We start from the raw sequence: 12921 nt of genomic DNA, 5'->3' as shown, positions 1-12921 counted from the left end.
TAGTACTTTGAAGAGACTCCTAAACATACCGGTATTTAAATTATTTTTTGCATCTCTTCACTGTGACCTTACAGAGAAGACTGAAATATAAAGGAACTTCTGTGTTTGATCAGCTTTGAGAGACACATCTTTGTTTTTCACCATTAGGACTCATAATTATTGTGTACAAGCAGGATTATTTTAAAGCAGTAAATATTGAAAATAAGTCAGCCAGTTGAACATGGTTAATAGAATATTATATTTTTAAAGAATTAAGATTGTTTCTATTCCATCTTCTATAATCCAGAGAAAAAAGTCATAACTTTTGCCTAAATAAGTTCTCTATGATACTTAGAATGCACCAAGAAATTTGAAAGGAAGATTTACCAAGTACAGTGAGATGGGCTCTGGCAGTATCCTTGTCTAGTTCAGTGCTAGCCACACAGGTATAATATCCTTGATCTTTTTCTGATACTCCATGTATAGTCAAACCATCTTCTTCTTTCTTCATCCTTTCAGTGCAGAAGCATTACAAGTAAAAACACTATGGGAACACACCTCTCTTAGAAAAGCATGAATGAACAGCTACTGATGTGCCTATTACGGTATACTTTTGTAAAAGCGAAGTAGAAATTAAATCATATCCTATAACATATTACAAACTGGTTTCTTGAACCAAGAAAAGTATCAGAAAATTAGAAAAACAAAATAATTAACTTTAAATTATTTTATTTTCTTATCAGTCAAGGATGTGCATCTCAAGTTGATTTATATAAAAATATGGTTTGAACAAAATCCTTGAGGATCTCTAGTTTTGATTTCACTGGATGCCTATTAACTATTTGTTGAGAAGGTTTTAACAGTTGGCTGTAACTGTACTCCTATTTGAACTGATTGCAGAGAGCTAAACAATGGCACATACAAGGTGAAACACTGTATCTCCAAGTGAGAATTAGATTGTCTATTTTTCCCCCATTTGGGGATGTGAGCAAATAGATTTTTCTTTATTTTTATAACTATTTTAAAGCCAATGGGTTTTGTGCATTTTTAGCGCAAATGATGGAAAACCACACTTTATTTTGGAAACCTCATCTCTGAAATTTTACAGTGTAATTGGAGGTCTATGCATTGAAAGACATCAGTGATTTTGAAGTTGCAGGATGCAACTCCAGAGTCACTAATGGAATAACATTGTAAAAATCATCTTTGGGAGACATTTTGGCAGTCTCTGAGAAAAGGTTTAAAATTATGATTTATATGTATATATTCTTTTTTTAAAGTTTATAATTTAAAAGTTAGCATGTTTAACTCACAGGCACATATATGAGTGAATGTGCATGCACACACCCATACAATGGCTTTAATTCAATGATGCCCTTGCTGTGATGTCCCGTTGCCTGGAGGCCGTGCGGATCTGGATGGGGAGAAACAAGCTCAGACTCAACCCCTCCAAGACCGAGTGGCTGTGGCTTCCAGCGTCCCGGTATAGTCAGCTGGTACCATCACTGACAATAGGGGATGAGATCTTGCTCCCCACAGAGAGGGCCCGCAACTTGGGTGTCCTCCTGGATTCACGGCTATCTTTAGAAGATCATTTGACGGCCGTGGCCAGGGGTGCCTTTTATCAGGTTCGCCTGATCCGCCAATTGTGTCCCTTTCTGGATCGGGACGCCTTGCGCACGGTCACTCATGCCCTAGTTACCTCCCGTATGGACTACTGTAATGCTCTCTACATGGGGCTCCCCTTGAAAAGCACCTGGAGACTCCAACTGGTCCAGAATGTAGCCGTGCGGGTGATTATGGGCGCAGCTCGTTACGCCCATGTAACACCTCTCCTGCGCGAGCTGCACTGGCTCCCGGTGATCTTCTGGGTGCGATTCAAAGTGTTAGTTATCACCTTTAAAGTGCTCCATGGCTTAGGACCTGGGTACCTACGAGACCGTCTTTTGCCACCAATAGCCTCCCACCGACCAATTCGTTCTCACAGGGAGGGACTACTCAGGGTACCATCAGTCAAATTATGCCGACTGGCGACTCCCAGGAGGAGGGCCTTCTCTGTGAGGGCTCCAACCCTTTGGAATGAACTGCCCCCTGAGATACGAAATATCCCTGATCTCCGTGCTTTCTGCCGTGCCCTCAAGACCCTGATGTTCCAACAGGCGGGGCTAAACATATGAACATGTGAATGATTTTTTTAAAATGTTATCTAATTCTGGGTTTTATTTAATTGACCAAACTAAGTAATAATTTTAATTAGCAATTTTATGATGTTTGTGTATCTATATTTTTCTTGACTGTACACCGCCTTGAGTCCTACGGGAGAAAGGCAGTATAGAAATATAATAAATAAATAAATAAATTTAGTTTATTTTGGTGTTTTTGTAGACATTAATTTATAAACTGCTTTTTTGATCAATTTCCAAATGCTGCTATGCCTGGAATACTAAACAGAGACATACCTAATAGATCATTCTTCAAGGGAATCTGGCACACTTAATTAATTATGTTGGTATGTTTTCTGAGATTTTTTTTTTATTTGAAAACAGTATTAGCCTGATAAATAAAAGCTCATTAACTTTAATCAAGGAGACTGAACTTCTAAGAATTTAAAAAGGAAAGTGTTACTTAATTTTTTACCAAGTAGATAACTTTTTTTTATAAAAAAATGATTTAGTTTTAAAGTTACAAACCAACAAGCTCAGTCTAGAAAACATATTGTACTGTTTTGGAGGGAAATATATACTGGTAAATTCTCTATTTTAAATGACTAAGATAAAACTGAAGGCATCAAAAATGTAGTATTAAAAAAGAATTACATATATACATAAACATTGTTTTTTCAGAAGTGGTGTTTTTAAATGAGCAAGTAAAAAATCAGTAACTTCTGGTGAAAAAAACATCATTAATTTTAGAACATATTTTTTTAGAGATTATCAAACATTTTTTTCAGTTATTTATTGCTCCTTCTATTTCTGATTACAAAACCTGGCTTTTGCTATTACAATTTTTTCCCCATCATCAATTTACTCTTCTTCCAAATAGCAATAGAAGTAATTCTCACAATCAAAATGGGAAAATTCTATAATAATTACTTGTATCCTAGAGAAGCTGAATAGGCTAAAATTTTGAGAAATATATCATTTAATAAAAGAAAGATGAAACTGACCTGTTTCCAAAGTAGACAGGAATATCGTCTTTAAGCCAGGTAACTGTAAGCCGTAATGTGGCGTCATGTCTTGTCTGGCACACTAAGTGAATTGTGGAACCTTTCTTTGGTATAGCATCTTTGGGCCCCTCTATGATCCTTGTGGGATCTGCAAAGAGTTAGGTAGTAGCCTAGGATTATTAGTGAACTATTTAATTTATCTGAAGCCCTCAAACTAGTCTCTTCAAGATGTTTGAAGGGAATGGAGTTAGGGGAGGCTAATTTAAGCAGTAGGAAATAGAATCTAATAAAAGAATGTCACACTGACAGATTGTCTACTATTGCTTTATTCATCAAGGAATAAGTGATGATAAATCTGGAAACACCTCCATTTCTAGCATTAATTTTTACTGATATTTATCCATTCTTAGGCCCTGCAATCCTTCTTGTATTCACCAGACACATTTTAATGCACACCCTAGTACCTTGGAGGTGTAATTCAGCTCAAGAGATTCAGCCCCACAGATGGCAATAGGTTTCACCCCAAATTGGTATGACAAGGACACAACCAATATATAACCAATCTTTCAGATAAATCAGCAAGAATTCTTTGTTATTGCTGTTGCATAATCCTTCTCTGCAGTTCACAGCATCTGCTCGGAAAAATGCTTTAACAGTAACAGAGTTGGAAGGGACCTTGAAGGTCATCTAGTCCAACCCCATGCTCAGTGTTTGAACCACTCTCTCATCTTTCTTTATATTTTCCTGCTGCTTCTCCTTCCTTTTCTGAATTCCTTTTATTCTCTCATGGGCATCCATGAACTGGATAATGAAACAAGATTGAATGACAGGTTCCTCTTTGAGTTGAAGCTTCTGGCATTTCTATCTCTGTTGTCAAGCTCAAGAAACCCTTCATAATGTTTAGATAAATAGAATGGAAATTGTATTAGCTTTCAGGGTATTAGGTCATCTTTTATAAATTTGAGGGTCTTTGGTCTAATGTTGAACACGTAGCAAAGGTTTAAGAACTTACGATTGAAGAAGTCAATTTAACTGTAATTTAATGTGCATTATTCCTATTCTTTCCAATTGCCAAATTATGGTAAGATTCACTAAAACATCACACCTTCTTTATGAATAGGATATATGCTATTGATGGAAACCACATCTCTCCCCACTATTTGGAAAAAAACCTGTAGTTTACTGAAGCAGAAGCCACCTTACCTTTTATTTCCAAACGAACCTGGTTCTGTGCTTTGCCCAAAAGATTGGTAGCCACACAGGTGTAAGTTCCCTGGTCTTCTTTCCGAGCCCTGATGATTTCTAAAGTTCCATTCTCATGTGCTTTATAGTTGCCACCATGCAGTGTACTTCCCTGGCCATTCTTAAACCTCATGAAACAAGAATAAATTATTTTAAATATTCAATATACAAACCACCAAAGCAGGTGTGTGTGTGTGTGGGGGGGGGGGTGTGTTCCAACCCATGGCCCACAGTCTGCATGAAGCCCTGGATGTGGCCTCACAAGATCATAAACTTTTAACATTATTATATGATTTATGTACATTAACTATATTATATATTTTACATATGGCCCAAGACAATTCTTCATTTGATGTGGCCCAGACAAGCCAAAACTTTGGACACCCATGCACTGAAGGAATTACTACCTAACCTTGTCCAGCTGGTCTATTGATTTATTTGAAGTATACATAAATCTAGATAAAGACAAGTATATCTATTTTTAATAATGGCTACCTTGTCTTTCCAATGCCATATTTGTAACCTGGATATCTGCTAATTTAAAAAAATGTTGCTGTCTTATTTATTAAAAGTAATATATATATAATTAATGTAAAAAACAGATACATACTAAAAAGATGCTGTGGCTTAATAATAAAATTCTTACCATCGTAATGTGGGAATCGGGGATCCAAAGAACGGACAGTCAAGAAGCGTCCGATTGTTCTGAATAACTTTAATCAGTTGGTTACGAGGGAGAAGGATCCGAGGAACAACATCTTAAAACGACAAAAGGGCATTGTCTGTAGAACCAGTCAGCACTGTTATTTTGCTTTACTGCAAACATTCCATACTAATGTTTGAATTTTCAGATTTAAGTTTTTGATTGCTTAGATTTTGCCTGAACTTTTCAAGAATTTTAAAGGCAAAAACTGTAATGAAATATTTCATAAATAATATTTATGAACATTTTATTTTTAAAAATTATACTTTGTTGATTGTGATTTATTGAATTATAGTGTTTTCCCACTATAGTTGGGGAACCTACATGGCTATTCTTATTTGATATATTTGTACACCGAATATTACAACTTTTCTAGGTAAAGAGCAAAAAACAAAAACAAAAAACCATAAAACAACAACCTGGATTTAAGCTTTCCCTTCAATTCTTTCTTCTTATTAATTTATTATTATTTATTAATTCAATTTGTATGCCGCCCCTCTCCAAAGACTCAGGGCGGCTCACAATGCATTTAAAATCATTATAAAAAACATTTAAAAATTAAAAACATTAAAACATTAAAACTCATTCACACCATTCATGGCCGGATCTTGTCGGATCGCAAGAGCGAGATCAACGGCCCCAGGCCTGCCGGAAAAGCCAGGTCTTTACTGCTTTTCGGAAGGCCAATAGGGTGGGGATGGTCCGGACCTCAGGAGGTAACTGGTTCCAGAGAGCTGGGGCAGAAGGCCCTCCCCTGCAGGCCCGTCAGCCGGTACTGTTTAGCTGATGGGACCCGGAAGAGATCAACTCTGTGGGATCTTACCGGTTGTTTGGGAGTTATGCGGTAGAAGGTGGTCTCGAAGATACCTTGGCCCTGAGCCATGTAGGGCTTTAAAAGTAATAACCAACACCTTGAATTGTGACCGGAGACCAATAGGGAGCCAGTGCAGCTCGCGGAGAATTGGTGTAATGTGGGTGTATCTAGGTGCACCCACGACAGCTCGCGCGACTGTGTTCTGGACCAACTGTAGTCTCTGAACACTTTTCAAGGGTAGCCCCATGTAGAACGTGTTACAATAATCTAACCGTGAGGTGACGAGGGCATGAGTGACCGTGAGGAGAGCCTCCCCTCTTCTCACAATAATTATCTTTTACCTATTTCATCTAAACTTTTACGCATTTCTACAGTCAGAAAAATTCCAACTTTTAAGTTCTCATTTTGATACGCTCATAATTAAATCCCTTCCAAACTTTTTTTTAGATTGGATGGTAATGAAACAGTCTTGCATAAGAATGCATAAACCTGTGTAATTGGCAAGTCAGATCAAGAGGGAAAGCACTCTTTAAATGAATAGACACATGGACATATATAAAAAAAGAACAGGAGAATTTAGGCTTAATTTATAACAGAATAAAAAGACACTTAGGTTTAACAGCTCCCTAGGGAGATGACTCATTAATCCAAAACAAATATAGGACCAATTGTCTACCAAAGACAATTCTAAAAGGAAGAATCTATTTTAAAATAAAATAAAACCTCTAACTATAGTTGGAATCTCTACTGCTATCTAATTAAGTGTGAGTTCATATGCTAGATATAGTATAAAAGGGTCTTTGATGTATTTTCTATATAGAAAAATTTCAAGGACATAGTAAAAAAAAAAAATCCTCGCCGTATCCCAGGTGGGACAAGGAAGACTGGATTGGGGAGATATAGTTTATTAATATTATTCTGCAATTTTGACTTTTTATGATATCTCCATTCATAATTCAAAAGAAAATGATAAAAGTCTTTCTGCATCTATGGCATTTTACAGTCTGATATAATACCTCTGTGGGTGTATGTGTAGGTGTGTGTATGTATACATGTACATATACATGTACATGTACATATACATATACATATACATATACATATACATATACATATACATATACATATACATATTGTTGTGGCCCTCCAGCGGCCTGCGCGGATTGTGGCTGATCCCGATGAGGAGGAGGCTAGTGTGATGTTGCACCAGCAGCCTGAGCAGCCGGTGCTCGCGTCGGACAGCGAGGAGGCTGAAGAGGATGTGGTGCCAGAGGCAGAGACTCAGCCGGGGCCTTCAGAACCTCCAGAGGCTCCTTCAAATGGAGAGAGTGAAGTGGAGGAGCCTCTCCTCAATGCTCGAGCACGCAGGGCTGCCAAAAGGCAGGAGTGGCTACTCAGGAAGAGGAGGTCTCCTCAAGAGTCTAGCTTGAGGATAATTGGCCACTCCCTTAGCCTATTTAAGTCACACGCCGTTAGCAAGTTTCTTACTGGAAACAACTTGTAATTATCATCAGAGCATTTTTGGAAAAGTCTTATCGTATCTTGTTTTCTGGGCTGGTTGCCAACCTTTGCCAGACTGGTTTATTCTTGCTACTTAATAAATTTGATAAGGACCGTTGGTGTGTGTCAATATCCTCGGGAATCCGGAGCTGGGGCAGAACACATATACATATACATACATACATACATACATACATACATACATACATATATGAGTGTATATAAGCATACACATATAATATGTGTACATATGCATACACACACACATATACATACACATTCTATATGCTACTTAAATCATATAGGCAAAATGGGGCATCAAAAGGCAACAATTTTTTAACCAAGGTACTTCAAATGGGCTAACTTAAAGAATGTGTCAAAACTCCAAGACCCAGATTCCTGGAGTTGAAATTTGGAAAATTTTATTAAAAATTTTCATTCATTCATAAAAGTTATTATAAATCAGTTTATGGCATGATACAAAACATCACAAAACATTTCGTGTGTTGATGTTTGACTGTGTTACAAAATTCAACATGGGCTATTCCCAAGCAGATATATCTCTGTGTATATTTCCTCCGAAGGAAATATCAATGAAATGATGTATTTTTTGTTACTATAAATTAATATGTACATGTATTATATTAGGCTATGAAATGCCATAAATCAAAATGCACAAAGATGGATCATTTTGACCTGAATTATGAATGGAGACATTCTGATGTAGATATTGAATTCTGCTCTAATGCTTTTAAACAATTCAATTTCCAGTTCTACTAATTCATAACAAGAACAATTTGATATATGTATATTTTCTTTTCATGTTTGAAAAGCTTTCCTTTTATTTTAAATATTAAATCAACTTGTTGTCCTAAACAACTGTATAGCTAAACAAATTTTCTCATAATTTAATCAGTGGTTGGGATTATTATTTCAGTAAACCATGACATTTTAGTATGGTTTAGCTTTCTTTGCATTCTGAGTTGAGCCATTGTGATATGTAGAGTAGAATACAATAGCTCTCTCAACAAACCATCTTACCCATTGCTTAATAACAGCCATAATGGATATTAGTTCCTGGGAAAAAACAAATGATTTAATAAGAAAACAATTGTATAAAAAAAGGAAATTATTTTAAAGGTTCTTAAAACTAGACTGTATTAACATAATTAAAAAACTGAGAACTTTGCCTGTTCAGTGCTTACCCAACACACTAACAAATGCATTGGCTAACAGGTACCCATGTTCATTAGAAGCGTTGCATTGATATACAGCACTGCTGCCACTCTGGATGTCCCGAAACATAACGGTGTCTCCATTAACTTCACGGCTGGGATTGGGAGCAGAACCTTGGAATCAGACGGACATAAATTAAGAGATATCTTCTATTTCTTTTTGTTATAATTTATATCAAATAAACACCATAAAAGCATCTAAAATTAAGCAATCAATCTTATCTGAGGTGAAGAAATAATGGATGGAACTTCTCTCTTGATCTGGGCATTCCTATTATTAAATACCATGTTTCCCTGAAAATAAAAGCCTGTCTTATATTTTTTTGAACCCTGAAATAAGCACTTCGCCTTACTGCCATGCACTCAAAAGCCCGATTGGGCCTATTATCAGGGGATGTCTTATTTTGGGGAAAACATGGTATTGAGAATGAGAAACATTTTAAAGTAACAGTTCCAGTCATGTTAGTCCATAGAAGACTTTATTTTTTTGATATAAATCTATATGTTACATTTCTGTTCAATGTTTATTTCAATACGTGTTTGTTTCTATGGTCTATCATTGAGGTTGTATATTTAAGAAGGAAATATCTATTATATTGACAGTAAAACAAATTATCCTGAATTATGTTAGTACCGATAATATACTGGCAAACTTAAGTACAAGCAGGAAAACTCTTATTGTTTCTTTTTTACTAACTGCAATGGGCTCAGTATGAATCAATTTAACTAAAAAAATGTCTTTTCTTTCATTTTAATTACTTACAGGTAGCATTAGCAATAGCGTTTATACTTATATTCCACTTCATAATGCTTTATAGCCCTCTCTAAGTGGTTTTACAGAGCCAGCACATTGCCCCCAACAACCTGGGTCCTTGTTTTACCAACCTTGGAAAGATGGAAGGCCAACTCAACCTTGAGCCGGTCAGGATCGAACTCCAGGCAGTGAGCAGAGTTAGCCTGCAATACTGCATTCTAACCACTGCACCATAAGGGGTCTTTTAGGCAAGTAACCTTCCAATTTATGACCATAATGGAGCTGGGAATTTCTGCCATAAATCAGGACAGTCGTAAATCGGGGTGCCCACATAATTAACCTGATTTGATGACCTTTTTTACAGCACTCATTAAGTGAATGTGGCAGTTGCAAAATGAATGCTCCAACTTGTTAAGTGAATCCCATGGTTGTTACAGGTGTCCATTTATTCCAAAAAAGCTATAAAGTAGCAACAAAAACCTTTGTGCATCATAGTAGTCATGTGACTGTGGAATGTGCAAGATGAGCTTATTGCCAGAATCGAGTTGTAAGTTGTTTTTTGGAGGACTTTGTTGTAATTTTGAATGATCACTAAGTGATCAGTTGTTAAAGAAGGACTACCTGTACCTAGTTTTTGTTTGGTTTGGCTAAACATCCCATGACTATTCCTTTTGATCTCATCCTTAAAGCATCACACAATTATGCTTATATCACATAATCAATTCAGAGACTCATGATTACTGCTGTTACATGAATCAACTGTCCCTCAATTTTTTGAAAAATGGGATAATAATAATAATAATAATAATAATAATAATAATAATAATAATAATAATACTTTCGAATACAGACAGATCGTCATTTGGAACACAAGACGCCAGATATCACGGTTGTAGAGGGCCTAAGTGTACAATTTATTGGTATCACTGTACCAGGAGACACTATAGTTGAAGAAAAAGAACTGGAAAAAATCATGAAATATTGCAACCTGGCCATTGAAACTACATGGCTATGGATGAAATATGTAACAGTGATATCTATCGATAACAGTGTCATTGGGGCACTTGGTACCATGTCCAAGAATTTTACAAAACACATCAAGAAATTGCAGCTTCCTGCAATAACACCAGTGGAACTGCAAAAAACTGTGCTACTCGGAACATCATACATCTTAAGAAGGTACTTGGTTGATACCTAGGATGCTGGCAGCAACCCATATCAACCATTAGCACCAGTCAATGGTATTTGTGATACATTTTTAAATGTTCAGTTAACTGAGTTTCATGTTTAATGAATAAAATAATAATAATAATAATAATAATAATAATAATAATAATAATAATAATAATAATAATAATAATAATAATAATATAACCACATGATAGCATGATAGCAAAAATTGTTAGGCAGTATAGCTAGCTATTTCAGAGAGCGGCCCTACTATAAGTTCTTATGTAGCTATATAGAACCGCAACATTTTAGAATGGAGGAGGAAGCTTCCATTGTTTATGTAGGCAGGAAGATTTATGTTATTACAGAATTTGGAATGCAGAAATATTGTAAATTTATAAGGGAAAGCAAAGAAAAGCCAGCAAAGGGCAGAGATAATTGAGAGAAAAAAAACAAATCTCAGAACCTCCTAAGAAGACTGAGAATCTATATAGAAATATATGATAACATCAAGACTACAGTAAGTCATGTTTGTATATGAATGCATGTTATGTATGAGGTCTAGCTAAAAAAGCAAAAGATCTGATGTAAAACATCAATCACTTTAACGTCATAATTTAACCTCCAATGAAATTCAGACAAAGTATAGAACCACAGAAATACTGTAGCATATTAACATGCCAACAATCAATTATTTTTAATAGCATAAAACAAATAATTTCAGAAATGAAAAATGCAAATAAGCATTGACTAAAGTATAAAATGAGTTGAATCCACTGGAGCTTATATTTCACACTTTGTTGGTATCAGCAATCAATTGTTTAAAAATTTGACCTGTACTTCAAGCAATTATAACTTGAAGCAGTAAAAATAGAATTAATCCAGATGGTCATCAGAAGTCAAGAGTGACAGCAAGGGAGGGAGAGAGGGAGGAAGGAAGGAAGGATTACAAGCAGTTATTTGAAAATAACTTTACCTCCCTTATAATAATAATGAGGTCAAGAAACATATAAGATATAAATTTTTCATGTAATTAGATTCTGTTCTTGCTTACTTTCTAGAAGTTCTCCATTCACAAGCCACTGGATTGAAGGTTTGGGGTTACCATTGGCACGGCACAGCAGTCTTCCATCTTCACCAGGAGCCAAAATAAGGTTCTCTGGTTCATCCAACCAATATGGGGAAGCTTTAGAACAAAAGTGATAAATATAAAAAGATGCTATGGCTATCATTATAGTGATCCACTGGAGAAAATATGGATATGAAAGAAAAGGAAAGAAATAAAGAAAACTACAGGAAAGCTAAAATGACTACAGGAAGACAAATTATGAGTTCTGTGTGAAGAAGTACTAGAAGATAGATCAACCTTTCCTTTCAACGAAAGGAAAGAAGGCACAGAAGTCGCTTGGAATATAGTGAATACAATTATGTTACAGATTAATTAGTTACATTTTTTATAGCAAATCTGAGTTTAGAGAACACACTTTTCTAATGACTGGAAGCTGAAATGAATCAAGGGCTTCCTTCCAATTAATAATGAGGGTTAATATACTTAATTGGGATGTTCCTAAAATAAATAATAATCTGTATATATTGACAGCAAGTAAATCAGAACAGGAATAAAAGGCAGCTGGAGCTCCTCTTTCTTTGCTGTTTATTAATTTACTTGCAGTGAATATATAGAAAAGGATGAAGAATTTTGGGAAACCTGTTTTTAGTTTTTTGGGAGGGGCAGAAAAAGAACATTCAATGATGTAATATTTGACCTTTAGGGCAAATTGGAATAAACATGCGGCATATAAATGGGAATGTACTTGAAAAGGTCTCATAATCTGAATACATTTTGCCTATCTGTCATTCTTTGAACTCTTAGAAGGCCAATTTATTACATTTATGTATGTATCAAATCTATATAGCTACCCATCTTGCAAGATGTGACTTTTGGCAGTGTGACAACAAAGATATACAATAATAAACATGTAACACAATGGTCATTAAAAAAAAGTTTTAAAAGCATAAGGCACTCAAGTGATTAGATTAGCAAGGGAGCCACCTCCCCTGGTCCCCAGGCCTGATGACATAGCAAAGTCTTGCGAGACTTCTGAAAAGGGATAGAGCTGACCTCGCTTTGGGGAGGATGGTGGTGAATGCTCCATAAGGTGGCCACCATGGCAGAGAAGGTATCAGCCTTACCAGGTAGATCAAAGGGGAAACATGGCCAAATAAGCTAATTCTACTTTATTACAAAACTGCATTAACAGAATTTAGCAAGTCTGCCATCACCTTTACATCCTGATAACTTAGGGAGGCTCCTTTCTAAGACACTTACTCTACCCACTATGTAGTTGTGGCTTCTGT

At 35.9% G+C, this 12921-nt stretch overlaps 1 protein-coding gene across 1 annotated transcript in view; it reads right to left on the bottom strand.

The window, feature by feature from the left end:
- NFASC (neurofascin) overlaps positions 1-12921 on the bottom strand; it is a 99699-nt gene that overhangs the window by 57371 nt on the left and 29407 nt on the right. The window contains exons 10-15 of the mRNA XM_070939768.1: positions 11618-11749; positions 8610-8753; positions 5034-5145; positions 4349-4515; positions 3146-3293; positions 367-491 (exon numbers count right to left, since the gene is read on the bottom strand). Coding sequence (XP_070795869.1) covers positions 367-491; positions 3146-3293; positions 4349-4515; positions 5034-5145; positions 8610-8753; positions 11618-11749 — 828 coding nt within the window. The remainder of the gene's footprint in view (positions 1-366; positions 492-3145; positions 3294-4348; positions 4516-5033; positions 5146-8609; positions 8754-11617; positions 11750-12921) is intronic.

The sequence above is a fragment of the Pituophis catenifer genome, unplaced genomic scaffold, assembly GCF_029215685.1.
Source record: "Pituophis catenifer annectens isolate HBS135680 unplaced genomic scaffold, rPitCat1.0.hap2 SCAF_3, whole genome shotgun sequence".
Lineage (NCBI taxonomy): Eukaryota > Metazoa > Chordata > Lepidosauria > Squamata > Colubridae > Pituophis > Pituophis catenifer.
The sequence above is the reverse complement of the archived record's forward strand: the minus strand, read 5'-3'. Positions and strand labels throughout refer to the sequence as shown.